This window comes from Copidosoma floridanum, unplaced genomic scaffold, assembly GCF_036245765.1.
Source record: "Copidosoma floridanum isolate Cflo_tuat_1 unplaced genomic scaffold, Cflo_Japanese_pri ptg000030l, whole genome shotgun sequence".
NCBI classification, from domain to species: domain Eukaryota; kingdom Metazoa; phylum Arthropoda; class Insecta; order Hymenoptera; family Encyrtidae; genus Copidosoma; species Copidosoma floridanum.
The window spans coordinates 11,807,494-11,829,237 of NW_028321907.1; the positions used below are offsets into that span (position 1 = coordinate 11,807,494).

Genomic DNA, 21,744 nt, shown 5'->3' on the forward strand with positions numbered 1-21,744 from the left:
CGGTGGATTTAAAATAAAACTCCTTTCGTTCATTTACATCATGTATTGTGTCACAAGTATTCTTCATATGGATACAATTGATAAAGGTTAAAAATTTATCTTTGTTTTTAGTATGTACAATTGGAAGTACGAATAAAAACATGCCATCAGTTTTTGTACAACGTTGGATTATTTACATGTTTGATAAAAAAGTAGATTTCACGATTCAACGTGCAGTAACCAATATATTGGGTGCTTTGGAGCGCAGGGCGTAAATTCCGCCTTGCAATGAACAAACTCCAAACACTTGACAGCTCATCAGAAAATCTGCAAACTGCAAGAGAATGATGTGTGACATTTAACAATTTATTGTTTTGATACTTAGCACTGGGTATTAAATTTTCGTACCAAAGCATTATTTTGTTCACTAGGGCCAATGATGACAACGATACTGTCTTTGTTCTCCGCAATAGGTTTGGCTTGTGGTCCGAGAGTATCAATTTGAACATTGGAAAGCTGAACACTAGTGAATGGAATGTTTATACTCCTGGCCACGGAACTTCTTTCGAATCTATGAAAAAAATAAATCGTGAAATATAAAATTTATTCGATTATTACGTGGTAACGAAACATATTTTTTTTTCTTACTGGATATTATTGCGAATATCAACCACAATTATTTTATCTGGAGAATTGTCTAGTAGATTCAAAAAGTCGTCTACACTGATTCTTGGCATTTTTTCAGTTCCAGGTTCCGGTTCCGACCAATTAGTTGCCTGAAAAATTTTTTATTTCCCGAATAAAAATCAGACTCTTCAAAAATACAATCTACTTAATTAGTGGTAATACAGACCTGGGCCTGATTGAACTGATGTCTTCGATACGTTATGCTATCTGGAGTTTTTTGATACATCGACATGGAATCTTTCACGCAAAGTTCTATGTCGATTTCGGGAAGATCGGAAAAAAGTAAGATGCACTCGTTGAATCCTGATGTGAGCAAAGAATCTCGTAACTGTTTCAATATGGCCAAGCCGACAAACAGCGGGAATGACGAATCTCCCAGTAAAAGCTTATCCCACAAATGTAAAATTTTATGGATAGGAAACACATCTGGAATTTTTTAACAGTTATTTGAACAATAAATATAGTCATTCGTTTGTTATTTGATAAACTTACGTGAAAACATAGTCAAAAACCAAGGTATGGCAAACAATTCTGGCACAAAACTTATAGATTTTAAGTGATTCGCCAACTGTGGGTCGTGGAACGCTATGATTTGAGAAAATTTTCCCAAATACTCCTGTATGACGGACGAATTGTCTTTTAAGAAAAATTTATGAAGGTACTTTGGTATGAAAGCGGACAGACAAGCAAAAGCTCGAGCTGAAAATTTTTATAATATTATCCGTTGGTATTGGCAGGGTCACTTTTTTGAAATAGATGCACCAATAATATATAGTTTACCTTCATTATTAAAATTTAAAAATAAAAACGGCGCAGTAAGGGAATCAAGCCCTTGCCAGTACACATAATGAGGATTATCTCGAACCCAGGCTTTTAGTAATCTTTGTAGTCTTTCATGACCGGCGCCGGACGATAAGAGCTCGCTGTACTGATGGCACCTGGGAATATCCACTTCGATCTGCCTGTCTGTGTGCGTAGGTGTCTCCTTGTCTATCATATCGTAACGTTTTTGAATGTCACCAGTGACATCCAGTAAAGCCGCCCAAACTGCAGCCCTTACTGGTGGTGGAATATCCTTGTGAGCTTCGCGAATTATAGTGTCTCTGGTAATTGGGTAGATCTGAAAGTCATTTGCTCATTCAGAGGCAAGCACTCATTTGCAAAAAAACAACTGTTTTTGTTCATTGATTTACCTGAAGTAATCGATCGTACAGAACGATGCGATAAAATTGATATTCTGTGTCTCTTTCTCTTATTATTAGTGGTAACTGTGAAGCAGCCTCGGTCAAATCATCTTGAGCTTGCACGTACATTCTGAAATTTTAATACACAAGCACTTATTTTCTCAAGTTTCCATAACATTTTTAATGTTCTATGTACTTACTGGCTTGTAAGCCGAGGATAATTTGCAACGTAAGGAATATGCGATAACCTTTGGATTAATGTATCAAGTGGAACTTTGACCACCCTAAGATCGAGCAGCCCAGCTGTATCACGACGTCCAAACACTTGACCAAGTAAAATTACAAGACTGTAAAAACAGTGACTTTACAATAATATCTCGATAGGAAAATTAATTTTTACATGAAGACAATTTTTTTTTACTTTGGTATTGATAAAATTGGAGGTCTGGAACGAATGAGACCCTGCTTTTTTAACTCTATCGAAATATCTCCTCCTGCTAATTGCCACAAGTAATAAAGTTCGTCCATTTTTCGGTTGATTATGTTTTCATATACGCTACCCTCTATCTCTTTGGCATCTTTTTTCAAGAAATCTTCGAAAATTGGCAAATTTAACAGTTCTTCTGGTGTTTTGCGCAACGATGAACGAATTTGCAAGCACGCGTTGACAAACTCTTTTACATTTTCAGGAAGTTCCTACATAATTTGAAAAATTGTATTTTTCATGCAGAAAATTCGATTGGTGATGGTGATTACTCAAACCTCATAAACGTTGAAACAATTGTTTTCGCGAGACAGCCGTTCAAACACGCTGTTCTCAGTATGAATCAAACTTAAAATCTTTCTCAAGCATTGAGACAATTTAACACCTGGCCAAAGAGTGCGTCCGAGTAATCTTTCCGCGATAATGATTCCCAAGGACCACGAATCTACTTTGACGCTTTTTGTGCAGTTCCCGAGAAAAACTTCTGGAGCAGTATATTTTGGATAGCTGAGGGATCAAACGAAATTTTCATGCTCTTTTTGGAAGCAAAACATTGAATCTTAATAAGAAATGTGTATTTTTGGCGTACCCTATAGGAAACGAAACATTTTTTCCATGATCAGTCATATAGTAAAATCCAAAGTTGTAAAGCTGAACATCTCCATTCTTATTTACAAGGACATTGTCTGGACTGAGATGACTATGTACCAGTCCAAGTTCATTCATATACTTCAATCCCACCAAACACTGATAAGCTATTTTGATGGTTTCATTGACAGATAGGTGCTGTTTTGAGGAAAGTGGCTCACCTCTGTACTCGGCAACAACTATTGTACGCTCTAAAGAGTAGAATTATAATTGTGTAACTGAGGTATGATTTAAACAATATTTTACAAAAGTAAAATTAAATCACCATGTTTACTGCGAATAATATCCAAGTATTGGGATAAATTCGGATGATTGATTGTCTTGAGGAACTGAGCTTTTCCCAATATTGTTATTGAATTTGGAGTCAATGGTAGTCCGTTACTGCCGCAAAGCTCAGCTGGATGGCTTTGGGCAAAGAAAGTCATCCCACCAAAACATCTTTCTTCGTTTTCCAACAATGCAGGACACATTTTTTATGTTAACCAACTACTTTTTTTTTTTTCATAAACCATATAACCTGCGTCATTCACTTGCTTTAATTATCACTGAGGTTATAAATTTGTGTTAATATCCTTGTCTCCACGTACTATTTTCATTTTTTTTAAAACTGTATTCGTACTTTACAAACGACATGGGAAAAATGTCATATTGTTGTGTAAAGTGTATACCTATATATATTAAATGAAATGTCAGGAGAGAGAGAGAGACACCTCTCATCATCAGCTGATTTGAGTTCGCGGCTAAACAGCTAAATTTCAAATATGACGTTAAAACAAAAAATCCATACTTCTTTCATATGACAAAAATTAGTAAAGTAAAACAAATTTTTGATTAAAATAAAAATTTATTATACAATTTTACAAAATACTTAGTTCATTTAGATTTGAGACAAATCCGATAGTTACAAAACACGTAAATCATTTAGGCATTTGTTCCATCAATGAGGAAATGAATGTATCTCCATTAATGAGTTTGGTTGTACCAATGACAAATTCAACGTTTACTGAAAAATGAGAATTAAACAAAAAACCATAAATTTTCAAGACATGACAAATACGTAAGTATAAACGTGCAAAAGTCGATATATTACATTCTTCTTGCTGGGAAAGAAATCTCAGGGCCGAGATTTCTGCAAATGTACAGCCACCAATGAAAAATACTAATATGAGTTTTGATGGCTCCGAAGATGAGTCCTCGCTTGTCATTGAATTTCCTGAAATTCGATAGACATTAAAAATCATAGATTTTTGACTTGATAGTCAAACAACTGGAGAACAAAAATTTCTACTTCTGCCAGAAGCCGATTTTTGAGCAACACTGTTGATCGCAGGTCCTGGCAGTAAACCAAGAATGTCATTCAGCCCTTGCCATCCTCCTGGTTGCACTAATTGTTCTGCCAATCTAATGCTCAAAGGCGCGTAAATAGAATGTACGTAGCTTATGTCCTTTGGCGCGATTTCGCTCTCGTCTTCTACCGTTAGTCTCAATGCTTTTCGTAACACCGTGTACTGCCTGACGGACTGTTGGACTTTTAGTAGGCCTACTTTTTCCAAATTTAGTAAAGTCGGCAAGTATTCATAGCCGTAAGTCTGCACGATTTCTCGTTTGTAATAATCTAGTAGTTTTTGCTTCAAGCCAGAGTTCGTTATAGATTGAATGCACAAGAGTCGCAGTACTTTTAAAATTGGTTCTTGTTGGGCTATCAAGTCCTCTATGTAAGAATTTGGTTTGTCAGTATCTATGCAGTTGAGCAGTTCTTGTTCGATTTGCAATGTTTCCAAGAAATTCGTGGAGTCAGTAACTTCTTTGATCATTTCTGCAATGGTTGTATCTGAAGGAAAATTTTGAAAAAATATTCATTCTAGTCTGGTTGAACTCATTTGGTACTATACAAAAATACCCACGCTTGGCTAAAGATTGTTTAGTAGCTAGCATGTGAGGTAGCCTTGCTACAAATTTCCTTATTTCCTGTACACTTTTGTCAGAATGCCTTTCATCAAATTGCGATGATATCACTCTGGCCTTTTTACTCAGTACTGGTCCCACTCCATTAAAGTTTTTATCTCTAAAAGTACAGTTACGTAAATATTCTTTACTGTGCCCTTTTTTCAATTTAAACATTTGAGTATCATACCTTATCTCAGCAAAAATCTCTTCTCCCGAATTGAGTATTATTTGTTGTATTTTTTTTTCAAGCGACATAGTAGGCGACTCATCAGAACTTGCAAACTTTTCAGCTGGCAATTTTACAGTGGCTAAAAAATTAATGTTTGAGTAGTGTTATTAATATGGGATGAAAAAAAAAAAAAAAATGGGTTGGTGAAATTTTTCACTCACTATTGTGTATTCCATAAATCTCATCAATCAAGCCCTCATACGTCAGTTGAGTTACGAGAGGCGACAATAAGTCTATTGATCTGTCGAGTAAAAGTAAATGCTCAATAACAGGTGTCTGTACCTCTTTAGACTTCGTTTCCTCATTTTCCTTTTCTAGTCTCTGCATCAAGTGCCAGACTTTACTGGCAGCAGGTCCTCTTCCAGTAACTTTTGGAATTTTACCATACAGCCTCTGCAAATTTTGTATAGCTATTGCTACTTGATACAAACAAGTAGGATCATTTTCTAAATAAAATTCGCGATATGCACTGCTTATTTCCATGGAGACCACGTCATTGTCAAAAGGAAAAAGATCACAAGGAAATTCTTCGATTAGTGTGAAGTTTCCATACACTCCACGGTTTTGCAACTTCTTTTCACAGAGTAGGCTTTTGCGTGGTACAAAAAATATGTGGAAATCTTTGCGCTGTCTGCTTCCTTCTTCACTAAAAAAAAAAAAAAAAAAAAATCAACATGAAAACGGTGAAATTTTAAGCAATTAGTTTTTCAATTACCCATGAATATTTTGAGCAATAAAATCCATAAGGTCTAAATGAGGCCTTGTAATAAAAATGACGTTGCTCACATCAGCAGGTGGTAGACGTCCGCCTACCAATGGGTACATTTTAATTACTTCATGTTCTTGAAGAGTATCACCTTTTGCTACAAGACCCATCGGCCCACCAAGTGATTCATCCCAAATTATAACCTACGTAATAAAAAAATAAATTATGCGTAAAAGGTGAATTTCCGGCTTTTTAAAATAAAAACGTAAACAGGTAAGTCTTTCAAACCTTTGGTCCGTCACATTTTTCGAGTAAACAGAGCAGCTGCTTTCTGGCCTGCTCTTGCAGTAATCCAATATTTAGTTTTCCACTGGACAAATGTGCGGAAGACATTATTTTAGTTATTTAGTTTTGTCAATATTAATACAATTGCACCATTGTACAGATCAACTACGATTAACTCGTCATCTATTTTATTTTTACGTGTAATGGTGTAATAAAAATTTTAATTTCATAACACCATAAAACTCTATCTCCCTCACACAAAACGTTAAAATTACCTATATTATTAAAAAATCAGTAAATGTGACAGCTAAAGCAAAAAGATAACATAAACAATCATGAGGTTATGTGACGATTTCAGCTGCACCGCCCAAGTAAAAAAAAAATCGTCTGCCAATTTTAGTAAACATTACTGTAGGCATTGATTTTACCGACTATTTTGAAAATGAGTGTTTAAATGCTTAAGTATTTTGTGCTTTTTAAACGATGAAAAGCAGATACGAGATTAAGTTTATATGAGTTTTTAAAAATAGATCTATTTATTACGAAAACTTACAAAACATCATCACAAGGGATAAATTATAAAACTTTGTGGCAACTCAGCCAAACATCATCAACAACACACTTGAGTTCTATCATTTAAATGTAATAAACGTAAAAGTTCACACTGCGATTTCTTTGGCAAAAGGCACGTACAATTTTTCTAATTCAACACTTTGTAAAAATTCTAAAATCCTACAACTATATACTATCTTCAAACACGTAGTTGTCATCAAAGTCTTCACTTTTGAAATTAAAAGGCTTCAACGAGGTGTTAAGCCGCTTGAGTAAATCTCCATCTGGAATGAAAAGTGTGTAAGCTTACACGGCAGATATAAAAAAATACGTGTTCGGGAAATCAATTGAAAAGCTAATTTACGCTAAAGAAAATGTTTTATTTACACGTTCGCGTTCAACATTACAAAGCCACGTGCTTCAAAGTGTCAATGAGAAAAATTCGTGAATTTTTTTGCAGCCTGTATTTAAAAAAAAAATACACGTTAATCAATTTAATTTAATCGTGATTTAAATTATTTACAATAACATTTACACTTACAAATGAAATCTAGCGGTTCGCTCGAAATTTTATGACAATGAAAGTATTTCAAATCAAAACGACGATTTGCCAGTATAAAGATGATGAGGCGGTTGACATTTATAAATCTACTAATGTAAGATAAACTTGAGATCTGGTTACGAACAACTAAAAGTTTTGCTCCTCTACTTTTTCGGCATTGGTCTGCAAGACATGTCGCAGCGCATCCATACATGACTTGGGTATGAGGGTGCCCACTATCTTGATATCATCCTCTGTACGCAATCGTACAACTTGCATTTTGGAGTTGTTACCAAGACGCGAGGCCAGTATAGTCTCGACTTGGCTCCACACACTGAGCACAGAACCAGATAATACATTGTAGGACCGACGTCTTAGGCCGGTCTCGCACTCGAGACCAACGGTAGCGTTCTTGCAATTGCCACGCCAATACGCATGCGAGCACGTAGTTAGCGAGGCCTGATACTGCGAGATCCAGTGAGCTCTTGCTTCCTCCTCTCTTACCTTTTTGTACTTCTTTTCAAGTTCTGTGAGCGTCTCTTGGCGCAGCTGCAATCCGGTGTTTGGCCTGTACAGTATGTAAAGCTGGTCTCTCTTGGACTCGGTTTTTTTCAACTCACTGCCACAAACTGCCAACAGGACTGATCTTTTGCCGTTGCGCACGTGATGGCTCAGATAGAAACCCTCAAAGACATCCTCCGTTTGAGTCCAGCGACTTTCTGCATCCTCCCAGTTCATACCGCGTTCGACGTGAACTATATGCAACTCTGTCGGTGCGATACCCGTCGCGTGCTTTCGAAGGAAGCGGATAAGTTTCACGCGACGTACAGACTCTCCCGAAGCTCCGAGGTCGAGGATGCCCATGTCAAACCGACCAGACCTCTTTGCATGCGTGATTATGGCGTTGAGGGTATCCGTGAAATATTGGAACAGATAGTTCTGCAGCTCGACCGGGACGCCAAGGATTCGGTTCAAAAATTTCGTTATATTGTTGTAGTCCTTGTCCAAAGAGTAGCTTCCGTTCTCGTTGTAGATCAGCCCGACGCCTACCAGAGCAACGGCAATATCTTTGAAAAAGTTGCCTCGGTAGTCCTGCGGTGGCGGTACCAATGGCTTCTCGAATCCCATTATTGCCCTCATGGTAGTTTCTAGGGCCGCACGCCCGTACTTATTGTCAATGTTGAATTGCGACAAGTCTCGAGTTTCGGTGGCTCGTCGATCCCCGTGGGTGAGGGCACCGAGGCTTTCCAATCTCTTGGAGACAGTCGAAGCGAACCTTCGCTCACCAGCCAGATTTGATATGAGAAATACGTACTCAGGCGCGTTTACTTGATTCGAACGGTGCGTCCTACCGAACTGCTGGATAGCCCGATCAGCGCTCCAGGGCAGCTCCAACGTTATGTGAACACGACGCATCTGATTTCGCGCTCGGCGATCGCTTTGTAGCGATATTCCACTGCTCGCAGCCTCGGAAATTATCGCTACCGTCTTCTCGCCGTTCATGAATCTCTGTTTTTCGGTGAGGTTGAGGGTTTCGAGTGGCACGTCGATTTCTGATCTCGTTTCGTACTTGACAGAGCCATCGTCGGTCTGTACGACGCGGCCCTTTCGACCCGTCATTTCAGCTACATTTTCTGTACCACCAAGCTCGTCGATTAGCTGATCCAAGGTGTTGGGAGGCAGTACCACGCCAAGAGTCTCGATTTTCGCTAGCAATTCTTCTTTCATGTTACAAGCACGGTCGATGCTATTCGCAGATGCATTCTGATCACGTGTTTCATTACTTGAAATCATTGGACTGGGCGCCAAAGTAGATACAGAAGAGGAAGAGCTTGCTACACCGTTGCTCTTTCCTCCCACACCCATATTTATTGTCTTCATTGCTGTAGGTTGTACTGTTGTTGTTGCTGTTGTTGTCTTCAAAGCTGTTGAAATCATGGTTGTACTCGGTGCAGATTTCTTCATCAGCATTGCCTGTATTGTATCTTGAGTTGAAGTGTTGTTGGCTTTTGATTTTTTAGATTTTTTCTTCAGGGTTTTCTTTCCTTCTTTCTTTTTTCTTCTATCCCAAGGATCGACGTCTGAATCGCTATCGCTGTCAAACGGATTGTAGTCCGAGTTAACGTCACTATTCTCTTCGTCGGATTGCGCATCGTCTTCGCTTTCTGAATCAATTTGTTTGACTACAGAATTTGAGTCTGATTTTCCGTTCTCCGGTTCCACTGATTCGTCATCAGACAAGTCGAGAATACGGATTTTCTTTGGAGCTGGTTGAATCGGGGGCTGCACTATTTTCCTTTTGCTAGGGTTCATCCAAGAATCTAAATAATTTGTTTCATGTGAGTATGTAAAAAAATGTTGATGGACACAACAACTAAACATAAATCAACTTACCTGAATTCGACAGAGGTAAATTTAATCCTAACACGCGATTAATATTATTTCTATTGGGTGCTGGGAAGTGTTTTTCGACTAGAGATTGAAAGACTCCCTTAGCAGTGGATACAAAATCATTAAGTTCTCCATCTTCGCGTTCCAATTGTTCGAGAGTTCGAGCTTCGCCAGTTGACTGCAAACCTATGACTACACACTTGCCGCATTTGAGTGCCTCTCGAGCTAAACTTATCGTGTGCTTGACTTTTGCGGCGATGCACAAGTACTTGAAGAACCGTTGGTGCGAGGACCAAAATTGACTCCACATCGTTTTTTTCATTCGACTTTCGGCCTGTATAAGATTTGATGCTTCATGGAACTTTTGCATTGCCTCGACCCACAGTTTAACAGCCTGATCATACGTTTTTTTAAAATCTTCGGACAGAGGAACTTCTTCGATTTTAAACGTGACTCCTTGGAAGCCAAGTTGTCGTGCAATATACATTCCCCTGAGCTTCATGTCCATGGCCACGATCTCCATAGCGCCAACTCCACGCCTTTCCACTGCTACTATGAAATCATTGAAAGTCGAAAATGGACTTCCCTTGCCCCACATGCCCAGACGTACCATGTAAGCCATGTTTTTCGGCTCAGAAGCACCAGTTGCACTGGCATAAACGACTCTTGCTTTTGGTAACTTGTTTTGCAACTCCAATACTGTTAGACCTGTTTTGCTGGGTTTCGAACTAACAGAGGGACAAAGGTTCTTTGCCCTGTGACATTCGTCAAATACTATTAAACCATCAAAATCCTCACCGCACCACTGCACCAATTGCTTTAATCTACTAGTGTACTTTGTACCTAAGCTTGTTAAGCCTGTCTCACCAATAAGAGCCGAATAGGTACTGAATATGACACCTTTTTTAACATTCCCATTCGTACTCGACGACAACTTGCCGTACTTGAATTTGTTGAGTGCATAAACTTTGACCTGGGACGCTCCTATGTCCATGAGATCGCGTTCGGCATCGTACTTCAAGTCATTGGACACGGAAACCCAAATGGCTTTTTTCCTTCCCTTACAGTAGTTCTCAAATATAATACCAGCGATGGTACGGCCCTTGCCAACACCAGCACCGTCACCAATAAAAAAGCCAGCCCTGGAGCCATCGGGCAAGAGATGAGCATGCTGCTGAGAGGCATAGGTAATGGACTCGAGTTGCAGAGCCGACAGCGCTCCGGATCTTATGGTGTCATTGGGAATAGACAGATTGTACCAAACGTCCGCAGGCTCGACACTCGACAAGGACGCGGTCTCAACGACGGTATCAGGATGAGGCCTCCCGAGTTTGAGCTTGGCCGGCCGGTAAGTGGCATAAGTCTCAGCAACACCCATCTCCTCGTCGTCCTCGTCTTCCTCGGTAATGATGGCCTGAGGGTTGATGACAGGCATCTGCTTGGTGTCGGCGTTCATCCACATATTCGAGACTTCCTTGCCAGAGAGCCCGACTTGGGCAGGGCGGTTGACCACCTGAGGCATCCCTACCAAGTTGTTCGAGTGGTTGGCGAAGCGCGTGCCGAAATTGGGCAAATTCGGGACGGGTGGCCTGTGTTGGTTATACCGGACGGTCAAGGGCTGCTGTTTGAGGCCACTGACACCTTGTGGCACGACGTTGGAGGGTTTTGGCGGCTCGTTTTTGTTCGAGCTCGTGATGGACATAACCGTAGCGAGATCCTTACCGCCACCCGGGACTCCAATTTCGTCCGGATCCTCATCAAAGTCGCTGTCACTGCTGTCGTCGCTCATTTTTCGCCCTTATCCTTGCTCTGCTCAACTGTCAGGACTGTACAACACGAAGATACAGAGGTCAAGGGACTGATTCGGTCAATGACTCGCAAATGCGCTTAGCTTGATTTTCTCACGTGTTTCTACAGATTTCGTCGATTGTTCGGGACCGACGAGCACTTGTTTGTTTTCCTCTTTATCGTGGGCATCCACACACACGGTAACCTTATCTTTTGGATTATGCAAATTTAGTTTTTGATACGAGTTTTAATGATTAATGGGATAATAATTGTATGATCAAATTGTGAGGACGCCGTCTCTTTTCACTCTGCTTTGCTTTGCGAGTGTTGTGTACAACTATGCGGTCAAAAACTACACAGAATTACGGATAGCCTACCTAGGCCAGCCGTAAGCCAGAGCCTAACCTAACGCGACAAAGTAACTTTATTTTAGGGGAAAAGTAAAAAGTTACCAATAAGGGCAATGATACCATAGAGGTATAATAATTTATTTTTTAATTATTATACCTCTATGAATGATACCCAAACGTATGTATATATGTACATTTTGTTTTATACTAGTATTCTTTAATTTTGTAGTAGTAGTAGTAAAATAGATTTATTGGCTTTAAAGGTGAATTACACAGCCATGGTACAACATATGAGTATTGAACATGGTTCATAATATACATCGAGTACATAGAGTCAACACGTAACACGTATATTTACATATAATCTTTTAAAATAATATACTAAGCGTAATACTCTTTAATTTTGACATTTAAAACGAGGGGGCCACCGATGAAGCCCGAACACACCCGAAGCAAATTTTTGATTGTCTGATGTCCCTCCCCTCCCCCCTCTGCTGGGAACGTGGACAAACACAAAATAAATATCGCGAAAAAGTTCAGACAATTTTCATCTATGACAAGATGGTGAGCACTTCATCATTTGTCAAGTTGTAGTTTCGTGCGAGTGTGTAACTGTGTACGTGTCTTAGTTTCGTATAATACTAAAATCATTTTAGCACACCTAAGATAGTTTTACAGCACAAATTTGCGTAGGTATGGCGTGATAAATAGCACATCGGGGCTTTATTTATTATTCTTGTTTAAACGAACTCTAGTTTCCTACAATTGAGCCACAATGTCGATGTCAAAGACGACAAATACATACAATAGGCAGAATTGGGAAGATGCTGTGAGTACTTTGGCAAATCTACATAATAAGGCACAATCAAAAACTAACCTACAAAATTTTCCTTTTGTCGACAGGAATTTCCAATTTTGTGTCAAACTTGCTTAGGAGATAATCCGTACATTCGTATGGTAAATAAAAAATTTTTCGTAGCTCCAATATTTTTTGTTTAATTTATAATTGTTTAACCAATTTTTCTTACCTGATTTTTCAGACCAAGGAAAAGTATGGCAAAGAGTGCAAAATATGCATGCGACCGTTTACAGTGTTCCGCTGGTGTCCAGGTGCCAGAATGAGGTTCAAGAAAACAGAAGTCTGCCAAACTTGCAGCAGGTTGAAAAACGTTTGTCAGACCTGTCTATTGGATTTGGAGTATGGTCTACCTATCCAAGTGCGAGACTCTGCTCTCAAGATCAAGGATGATATTCCACGCTCCGACGTGAATAAAGAATACTACGTTCAGAACATTGACAGTGAGATCAGTAAGATTGATGCTACTACACCTGCTGGGGCCGTTGGAAAATCGGCAGCAGCTAGCGATTTGTTGATGAAGCTAGCTAGGACATCACCCTACTACAAGAGAAACAGACCGCACATATGTTCGTTTTGGGTGAAAGGGGAGTGTAAGAGAGGAGAGGAGTGCCCCTATCGGCATGAAAAGCCCACGGATCCTGACGACCCCTTGGCAGATCAGAATATCAAGGATCGTTACTATGGTGTTAATGACCCGGTGGCGGATAAACTGATGAGAAGGGCTGCCGCAATGCCTAAACTGGATCCACCAGAGGACAAGGCTATAACGACGCTCTATGTCGGCAACTTGGGCGAGATAATAACCGAAAAGATCTTGAGAGATCATTTTTATCAGTATGGCGAAATTAGGTCGATAACAATGGTTCCCAGACAACAGTGTGCCTTTATACAGTACACGCAGCGTAATGCTGCAGAGGCAGCTGCTGAAAGGACGTTTAACAAGCTTATACTTGGTGGCAGACGCTTAACTATCAAGTGGGGACGCTCTCAGGGTCGGCAAGCGGTATCGGCAGTAGAGGGTGTTAGAGAAACTTTGGAGCCTGTGCCTGGTCTTCCGGGAGCTCTGCCTCCACCACCTGAAAACGTGACCAACAATTTCTTCAATCTACCTGGAATGATGCCACCGCCAATTATTCCGCCTCCGCCAATGCCACCACCTGCTTTCCTTTTTACTCCTCCAATGGCTCCACCAGTCGCGCCAATATATCCACCTGGCACGGCACCCACAGGCATACACTACCCCAGTCAAGATCCATCCAGAATGGGAGCATCTCAAGGTATAGGGAAACCTTGGCCAGAAGAATAATCATTACATAAACTAAGTTAATTTTTGCATAGTGTAATAAGTTTACATGAAAGCAAATACTATTTAAGATTCAAAAGTACATTTAGTTGTTTGGAATTTATGATTATGACAATTGTAATTTTGAGAATTCGTTGACCATTTTTAAGCTTGAATATTGTCAGTGACTACTATGGTGTTATCATTTGAGTTTACAAATTAAGAAAAACAATTTTAATAAATACAAATATTTTTGCGAATTTTTAAAGTTATAAACAGGTAATTTAAAAATATGTAAATACAAAAATATATAGTTGAAAAATTGTAGTTTTTTTTTTTTGTTCATAAAGCTGCCTTTACATTTTTTTTTTTTTTTTTTTTTTTTTTTTTTTTTTTTTTTTTTTTTTTTTTTTTTTTCTTTTTGTTTTTCCAATACTCGGGTGTCAATAATTATATATGAATTAAACATATTCAAAGTTACTTATTCAGGCTTAGCAATCATTATGAAAATATTTTTCTGCTATTATATGTATATTTATCCATGTACATATACGTGTTTTGAAAAAAATGGTAAAAAGACATTTAAGTAAGTAGTTTTTCGAAATGCGAACTTCAAAATATTGCTGTAAGTGCACCCTAAAGCACACACTTTACAACCACAACAAAGCTCGATTCGAGTGTGTCATATATTGCACTCGGCTCACACATAACCACTTCAAATTGTTTGATTTGTCGCACATAACGTAAAAGTAATTAAGTATTCAACGTCATTCGAGGATTACTATACGAGGTAAGAAAAAAATAACCGGAAATTAGTAGGCAACCTCCTCAAAAGTTGATCAGACATCTTAAATATATCGTTTATCGATTTCTAAGCAGTTGTGTTTTCTGCTACCATCGTCGAAAATAGCAGTCAAAACAGAGTAGCCGGCAACCAACTTCTCCAAAACCGGAGCGTCGAGGATGTCGGTGTCGTCGGAGAAGCTTGTCAAATTAGACGGTAGTCTAGGTGAGGGTGGTGGTCAGGTGTTGCGAGTGGCCCTGTGCCTCAGTGCTCTTTACCGGATTCCCGTGGAGATCGACAATATCCGTGCTGGCCGTCCAAGGCCAGGTCTCTCGGCCCAGCACTTGAAGGGCGTCGAGCTCGTTAAAGAGATGTGCAACGCCGAGGTGATAGGCGCCCGCATAGGCTCGACTCGTCTGATCTTCAAGCCTGGTTACCTGCAGAGCCAGAAGCAAGAGTTTGTCGCTGACACCAGAACGGCTGGTTGTATTTGTCTGCTCATACAGATTGCCCTGCCTTGTGCGTTATTCTCGTCCAGAGCAGCCACGTATATTCTCAAAGGTGGTACCAACGTGCCCTTTGGCCCACAAGTAGAATACATCAAAAACGTCTTCAAGCCACTTTTAAAGAGGTTTGGGGGAGACTTTGAGATGGATATTCTGAAGAGGGGCTATTATCCTCAAGGTGGTGGTGAAGTTCACATGAAGGTGACTCCTGTTCGTTATTTGAAGAGCATAGAGTTACTGGATGCCGGGGTCCCAACTGACATAAAGGGCTGGTCATATGTTGCCGGCTCTGTGAATATTAACGAGGCACAGACAATGACGAATAATGCCCATTCCACAGTTGTCGATGAGCTGTCCAAACGAAGCATTTGCGTACCTCCAATTGACATTATCACGTACAAAGAGCCAAGAAATGCCACTGTTGGTCATGAAGCTGGAATTAATTTGATGTGCAAGACAAGCAAAGATTGTGTTTTTGGGGGCTCAGGCCTAAATTCAGAGACTCGAGCCCAAACGCCTTCGGGAATCGATGCAGCCTACCAACTTTTGGCTCCAATATTAATGGATTCATGTGTGGATCAGCATTTACAAGACCAAATGGTTATTCTAATGGTTCTTGCTAAGGGCACCTCGAGAGTGAAAATCGGTAAAATGGAGTTGACTTGTCATGCAGAAACTGCAAAGCAAGTTGCAGAATTGATGTTAGGAGATAAGGGACTGTCTTTTTCATTGAACAAAGATGAAAATGGTTCTCACATACTTGAGTGCAATGGATTAGGACTGTGTAATGAATATTTAAGTTAATACTTGAAGTTACTTTTTTTCACTCATAAGTTATAATTATCTTACAACGAATTAATATACAGATTTTTTTTTTCTTTCGTTATTGTGTTATTGTGGTAAATCTATTTAACATTTGTACGCACATTTTATGTAATGGAACTGTTTTTTTAGTGTTGCAATCGTTTCTTGAACTCTTAGAAAAAGTTGTAGGTATCCTTGATATCATACAGTTACAGAAAGGATGAATTACAGGAATTTTCAAACATGCATAAATTCATGCATTACACAATTTTTGAAATAAAAAAATGTCAGTTTATTCAGGTATAAGATTAAGCGTATATTTTGTCAATAAAATTTTTACAAGCTCGTCAGTCGTTGTAATAAATTACTTGTTATAACAAAAAAGAGTTCTTAAAAATTTTGTACACTATCTCCAGTAAATACAGTCAACAGAAACAGCGCGCATGCATTCAATCATCAATTTACATATCAGTCTTGAAAGGACAATCACTTTTAAAACCAAGCAACTGAATAATCTTTTATCAGCTCCTATCAGCAAAAATCCAACAGTCTAGCAGTCTCGATTTGTTTATTTTTTTTTGCAATCTGCAACGGAGTAACGCCAAACCGATCCGTTGCCCCGCGAAAGTGCTCCCCTAGCTTAGTCAGAGCGTATCGAATGACCGTTACATTTCCCACAGAAGCCGCTACGTGCACCAAATTCTGTCCAATGTTGTCAAGTGCCTCGACGTTGGCTCCCTGTTCGATCAAATGCCGCGTGATCCCGGGATCCTTACTCTTGACCGACTCTAGCAGTGGAGTGCAACCAGCAGAATCACGCGCCTCAAGCAGCTCCGGCATGGCCTTCAGCAGCAGATCGACAACATCTCGGTGAGCGTGAAATGCAGCGATGTGGAGCGCGCTGCGCTTGTTGTTACTCCGGTCATCGACACACTCGGGCGAGAAGTCGATTAGAAGCTGGACTATCCGAGGCTCCCCGGTTCGGCTGGCGAGCAGCAGTGGTGTCCACCCGTCCTTGTTTCTTAGACGCGAGTTTGCCCCATAGTCCAGCAGAGTCTCGACGCACTCCAGAGCATCTGAGCCACCCTGGGTACAAGCGAGCATGAGCGGCGTCCAGTCTGCTCGTTTCAGGGCATCCACCTCTGCGCCCAAGTGCAATAGGTAGCGGAGTATCCGTTTGCGGGCAAATTGCGCGGCCTCGTGCAGTGGACGCTTCATGTCAAAGTTTGCCGCGTCTACCACCACCAGCACCTTTTCGAGGTGCGGCCAGTTCTCGCACAGGTGGTGAACGACCTCGAGGTGGCCTTGACGAGCTGCCAGGTGCAGAGCCGTATCACCTGTCGTCTTGTGCCGGTAAATGGTCCAGTCCTTTATGTCGTGCTCCTCGGCGAAGCGCTTTATTTTATCCAAGTGTCCGTTTTGACAAGCGGCCAGAAACTTCTGAGTATAATATGCATTGTCGGTCATCGTTTACATTTTATAAGGTATAAGGACAAGCAGGATTTGTATTTACTTAAGTATAAGACCCTCACTTACATGCATGATGAAGCTGTCAATTTTTATGAATCAACACATTTGCTTTTCTCTCTCCACACATTTGGCCGTGTTCGGGCTTCATCGGCAGCCCTCGTTACAAGCGGCGTTACCCACCACGACCTATATACGTAACTTTACAGCCTCTGATTTTATCATTCTGGTAAAGAGAGCACGGTGTAAGATGTACGTGAAGTTATGTGTAGTAATTAAAGTAATTACTACTAAGTAATGCCATATGGTCGATTTTATTAAACCATATGAATATCTATATTTTTGGAGGTAGACTTTTGGGTAAAAAATGGATTGTAAACTTGGCGTAAACAGCACAGCCAATGTCAACTTTTTATTTTCTATCTACACAACTAGTTGCGGCTGGTTTTAGCGTTTCAGATTTCTAAACTGAAAAGTGGCCCTAAAATTCTGAAGGAAAGCTTTAGATATTTTAGGCCCTAGAGCCATGTTGTCAATTATAAACCAGCCGCAACTTATTTGACAGATACAAAATGAAAATTCAACATTTTCTGTGCTGTTTGCGGCAAGTTTACAATTTATCTATTACTCGAAAGTATACATATATAGGAGGTTAATATTCGTATAAAACATACACTGCAAACTTGCCGCAAGTAGCACAAACATCGTTAATTATTTATTTTGTATCTATTTCAAGAGTTGCGGCTGGTTTATAAGTGACTAAATGGCTCTAGGGCTAAGCTGCCTAAAGCTCTCCTTCAGAATTTCAGAAGCAATTTTTGGCCAAAAAAATCACGACCGCTAGATGGCGCTGATCCTAATGATTATAACTACTTATAGTAGAGCCATTTAATCAATTATAAACCAGCCGCAACTAAATTAGTAAATACAAAATGAAACAATAACATTGTTTGTGCTGCTTGCGGCAAGTTTGCAGTGTATGTTTTACACCAATATCGACCTTCCTTATATTTACACTTTCAGGTAATAGATGAATTGTAAACTTGCCGCCAATAGTGCGAACAATGTTGATTTTTTATTTTGTATTTATTAAATTAGTTGCGGCTGGTTTATAAGTAATTAAATGGCTCTAGGGCTAAGCTGCCTAAAGCTCTCTTTCAGAATTTCAGAAGCAATTTTTGGCCAAAAAAATTACTACCGCTAGATGGCGCTGATCCTAATGATTATTACTACTTATAGTAGAGCCATTTAATCAATTATAAACCAGCCGCAACTAATTTAGTAATTACAAAATAAAAAGATAACATTGTTTGTGCTGCTTGCGGCAAGTTTGCAATGTATGTTTTATACGAATATCAACCTCATATATATTTATACTTTTGGGTAATAGATGAATTGTAAACTTGACGCAAACAGTGCAAACAACGTTAACTTTTTATTTTATATTTATGAAATTAGTTGCGGCTGGTTTATAAGTAATTAAATGGCTCTAGGGCTAAGCTGCCTAAAGCTCTCTTTCAGAATTTCAGAAGCAATTTTTGGCCAAAAAAATCACTACCGCTAGATGGCGCTGATCCAAATGATTATTACTACTTGTAGTAGAGCCATTTGATCAATTATAAACCAGCCGCAACTAATTTAGTAAATACAAAATAAAAAGATAACATTGTTTGTGCTGCTTGCGGCAAGTTTGCAGTGTATGTTTTACACCAATATCGACCTTCCTTATATTTACACTTTCAGGTAATAGATGAATTGTAAACTTGCCGCCAATAGTGCGAACAATGTTGATTTTTTATTTTATATTTATGAAATTAGTTGCGGCTGGTTTATAAGTAATTAAATGGCTCTAGGGCTAAGCTGCCTAAAGCTCTCTTTCAGAATTTCAGAAGCAATTTTTGGCCAAAAAAATCACTACCGCTAGATGGCGCTGATCCAAATGATTATTACTACTTGTAGTAGAGCCATTTGATCAATTATAAACCAGCCGCAACTAATTTAGTAAATACAAAATAAAAAGATAACATTGTTTGTGCTGCTTGCGGCAAGTTTGCAGTGTATGTTTTACACCAATATCGACCTTCCTTATATTTACACTTTCAGGTAATAGATGAATTGTAAACTTGCCGCCAATAGTGCGAACAATGTTGACTTTTTATTTTGTATTTATTAAATTAGTTGCGGCTGGTTTATAATGATTAAATGGCTCTAGTATAAGTTTAGTAAAATAATCATTTGGATCAGCGCCATCTAGCGGTAGTGATTTTTTTGGCAAAAAATTGCTTCTGAAATTCTGATGGAGAGCTTTAGGCAGCTTAGCCCTAGAGCGGTTTTATCACTCATGAACCAGCCGCAACTATTGAAATAGATACAAAATAAATAATTAACGATGTTTGTGCTGTTTGCGGCAAGTTTACAATTTATCTATTACCCGAAAGTGTAAATATAAGGGAGGTCGATATTGGTGTAAAACATACACTGCAAACTTGCCGCAAGCAGCACAAACAATGTTATCGTTTTATTTTGTATTTACTAAATTAGTTGCGGCTGGTTTATAAATGATTAAATGGCTCTAGTATAAGTTTAGTAAAATAATCATTTGGATCAGCGCCATCTAGCGGTAGTGATTTTTTTGGCCAAAAATTGCTTCTGAAATTCTGATGGAGAGCTTTAGGCAGCTTAGCCCTAGAGCCATTTAATTACTTATAAACCAGCCGCAACTAATTTCATAAATATAAAATAAAAAATCAACATTGTTCGCACTATTGGCGGCAAGTTTACAATTCATCTATTACCTGAAAGTGTAAATATAAGGAAGGTCGATATTGGTGTAAAACATACACTGCAAACTTGCCGCAAGCAGCACAAACAATGTTATCGTTTTATTTTGTATTTACTAATTTAGTTGCGGCTGGTTTATAATTGATTAAATGGCTCTACTATAAGTAGTTATAATCATTAGGATCAGCGCCATCTAGCGGTCGTGATTTTTTTGGCCAAAAATTGCTTCTGAAATTCTGAAGGAGAGCTTTAGGCAGCTTAGCCCTAGAGCCATTTAGTCACTTATAAACCAGCCGCAACTCTTGAAATAGATACAAAATAAATAATTAACGATGTTTGTGCTACTTGCGGCAAGTTTGCAGTGTATGTTTTATACGAATATTAACCTCCTATATATGTATACTTTCGAGTAATAGATAAATTGTAAACTTGCCGCAAACAGCACAGAAAATGTTGAATTTTCATTTTGTATCTGTCAAATAAGTTGCGGCTGGTTTATAATTGACAACATGGCTCTAGGGCCTAAAATATCTAAAGCTTTCCTTCAGAATTTTAGGGCCACTTTTTAGTTTAGAAATCTGAAACGCTAAAACCAGCCGCAACTAGTTGTGTAGATAGAAAATAAAAAGTTGACATTGGCTGTGCTGTTTACGCCAAGTTTACAAATAATCTTTTGCCTGAAAATCGACCTCCTATAAGAATATTAATACTTTTGTATGAATAATAATTTATCAATTGCATTGTAAAATTACGTGTGAAATGAAGAGTTAAAAGTAAAGTTTGAAATTATGTCATTGTTTACTGTCATTGAACATTTCGCATGTGTGCAATAAATTGATACAGGATTAAACAGATACCTATTATTTTGCTGGGTGAGAAAGACGGATATTTGGTTTTGTTAGCATATTCCAGCGGTAATAATGCATATTTGGAATCTATGTTATATATTTATACAGCTTAAAATGTTTAAATATTAATCATGTGTGCCTATATTTACCAACTTATTTGTATAAATTGAACTTTATACAAAAACTCATGATACAATCATTGATTGTCTCAATCATTATTCTAAACGTTAGTAAAAAAGGCGGTTAAGGACGTTTACTTAGCCTGCGGACTATGGGTGTATTCCGCAAATGCTGCCAGCAGTTAAGTTACGTAGGTCGTGGTAACGCCGCATGGTCGGGTAGCGCTAGCGTCAACCTGTACTAACTGTCGGTGGGTTCCGCATGTCAACAAACTCCGAAATATCAGATGGCATGGGAGAGAAAACAGTAAAAAATATCAAAGTTTGTTGACATGCGGAACCCTCGGGGTGCGTTCCGAAAGTCAGATTCACCGCGTAAATGGCAACGCTGCTGTCACAGATCGTCACATAAGGTAAAGTGACTACTGGAGCTGAGGTCCGAAATGCCAAAACAAATCGCGCTTTTTTCCATAACACCGTCGCTAAAAATCACGATTTGTTTTGGCATTTCGGACCTCAGCTC

At 39.1% G+C, this 21,744-nt stretch overlaps 6 protein-coding genes across 8 annotated transcripts; 2 read left to right on the top strand and 4 right to left on the bottom strand.

Annotated features, from left to right (window-relative positions):
• Positions 1 to 32: 32 nt before the first annotated feature.
• Positions 33 to 3,614, bottom strand: LOC106636817 (TBC domain-containing protein kinase-like protein). Its single transcript, XM_014349344.2, has 12 exons — positions 3,248 to 3,614; positions 2,924 to 3,173; positions 2,613 to 2,841; positions 2,272 to 2,546; positions 2,051 to 2,197; positions 1,860 to 1,980; positions 1,447 to 1,786; positions 1,159 to 1,365; positions 833 to 1,092; positions 628 to 755; positions 388 to 550; positions 33 to 313 (listed from the first exon to the last, which is right to left on the bottom strand). Exons 1-12 carry the CDS (start codon positions 3,450 to 3,452, stop codon positions 206 to 208), a joined length of 2,433 nt encoding a protein of 810 aa, XP_014204830.2. The 5' UTR covers positions 3,453 to 3,614; the 3' UTR covers positions 33 to 205.
• A 241-nt stretch (positions 3,615 to 3,855) lies between these two features.
• Positions 3,856 to 6,477, bottom strand: car (vacuolar protein sorting-associated protein 33A). Its single transcript, XM_014349376.2, has 8 exons — positions 6,153 to 6,477; positions 5,874 to 6,067; positions 5,320 to 5,804; positions 5,117 to 5,237; positions 4,887 to 5,047; positions 4,271 to 4,813; positions 4,073 to 4,195; positions 3,856 to 3,985 (listed from the first exon to the last, which is right to left on the bottom strand). The coding sequence occupies exons 1-8, from the start codon at positions 6,255 to 6,257 to the stop codon at positions 3,900 to 3,902; spliced, it is 1,818 nt and encodes a 605-aa protein (XP_014204862.2). The 5' UTR covers positions 6,258 to 6,477; the 3' UTR covers positions 3,856 to 3,899.
• Positions 6,478 to 6,670: 193 nt separating this feature from the next.
• On the bottom strand, positions 6,671 to 11,747 carry sno (Protein strawberry notch). 2 transcript variants are annotated; one of them, XM_089596142.1, is made up of 4 exons: positions 9,637 to 11,747; positions 9,189 to 9,563; positions 7,243 to 9,095; positions 6,671 to 7,162 (listed from the first exon to the last, which is right to left on the bottom strand). In XM_089596142.1, exons 1-3 carry the CDS (start codon positions 11,420 to 11,422, stop codon positions 7,390 to 7,392), a joined length of 3,867 nt encoding a protein of 1,288 aa, XP_089452268.1. In that variant the 5' UTR covers positions 11,423 to 11,747; the 3' UTR covers positions 6,671 to 7,162; positions 7,243 to 7,389. The 2 variants fall into 2 exon arrangements, with proteins under 2 accessions (XP_089452268.1, XP_089452267.1); XM_089596141.1 differs by having other exon boundaries at positions 7,243 to 9,563.
• A 524-nt stretch (positions 11,748 to 12,271) lies between these two features.
• On the top strand, positions 12,272 to 14,197 carry LOC106636825 (pre-mRNA-splicing factor RBM22). Its single transcript, XM_014349353.2, has 3 exons — positions 12,272 to 12,600; positions 12,675 to 12,728; positions 12,812 to 14,197. The coding sequence occupies exons 1-3, from the start codon at positions 12,547 to 12,549 to the stop codon at positions 13,934 to 13,936; spliced, it is 1,233 nt and encodes a 410-aa protein (XP_014204839.1). The 5' UTR covers positions 12,272 to 12,546; the 3' UTR covers positions 13,937 to 14,197.
• Positions 14,198 to 14,548: 351 nt separating this feature from the next.
• On the top strand, positions 14,549 to 16,353 carry Rtca (RNA 3'-terminal phosphate cyclase). Of its 2 annotated transcripts, none has more exons than XM_014349350.2 (2): positions 14,549 to 14,702; positions 14,789 to 16,353. In XM_014349350.2, the coding sequence occupies exon 2, from the start codon at positions 14,876 to 14,878 to the stop codon at positions 16,004 to 16,006; it is 1,131 nt and encodes a 376-aa protein (XP_014204836.1). In that variant the 5' UTR covers positions 14,549 to 14,702; positions 14,789 to 14,875; the 3' UTR covers positions 16,007 to 16,353. The 2 variants fall into 2 exon arrangements, with proteins under 2 accessions (XP_014204836.1, XP_014204835.1); XM_014349349.2 differs by having other exon boundaries at positions 14,792 to 16,353.
• LOC106636823 (ankyrin repeat domain-containing protein 16) lies at positions 16,304 to 17,618 on the bottom strand. The gene is made up of 2 exons (XM_014349351.3): positions 17,543 to 17,618; positions 16,304 to 17,446 (listed from the first exon to the last, which is right to left on the bottom strand). Exons 1-2 carry the CDS (start codon positions 17,546 to 17,548, stop codon positions 16,538 to 16,540), a joined length of 915 nt encoding a protein of 304 aa, XP_014204837.2. The 5' UTR covers positions 17,549 to 17,618; the 3' UTR covers positions 16,304 to 16,537.
• Positions 17,619 to 21,744: the final 4,126 nt, after the last annotated feature.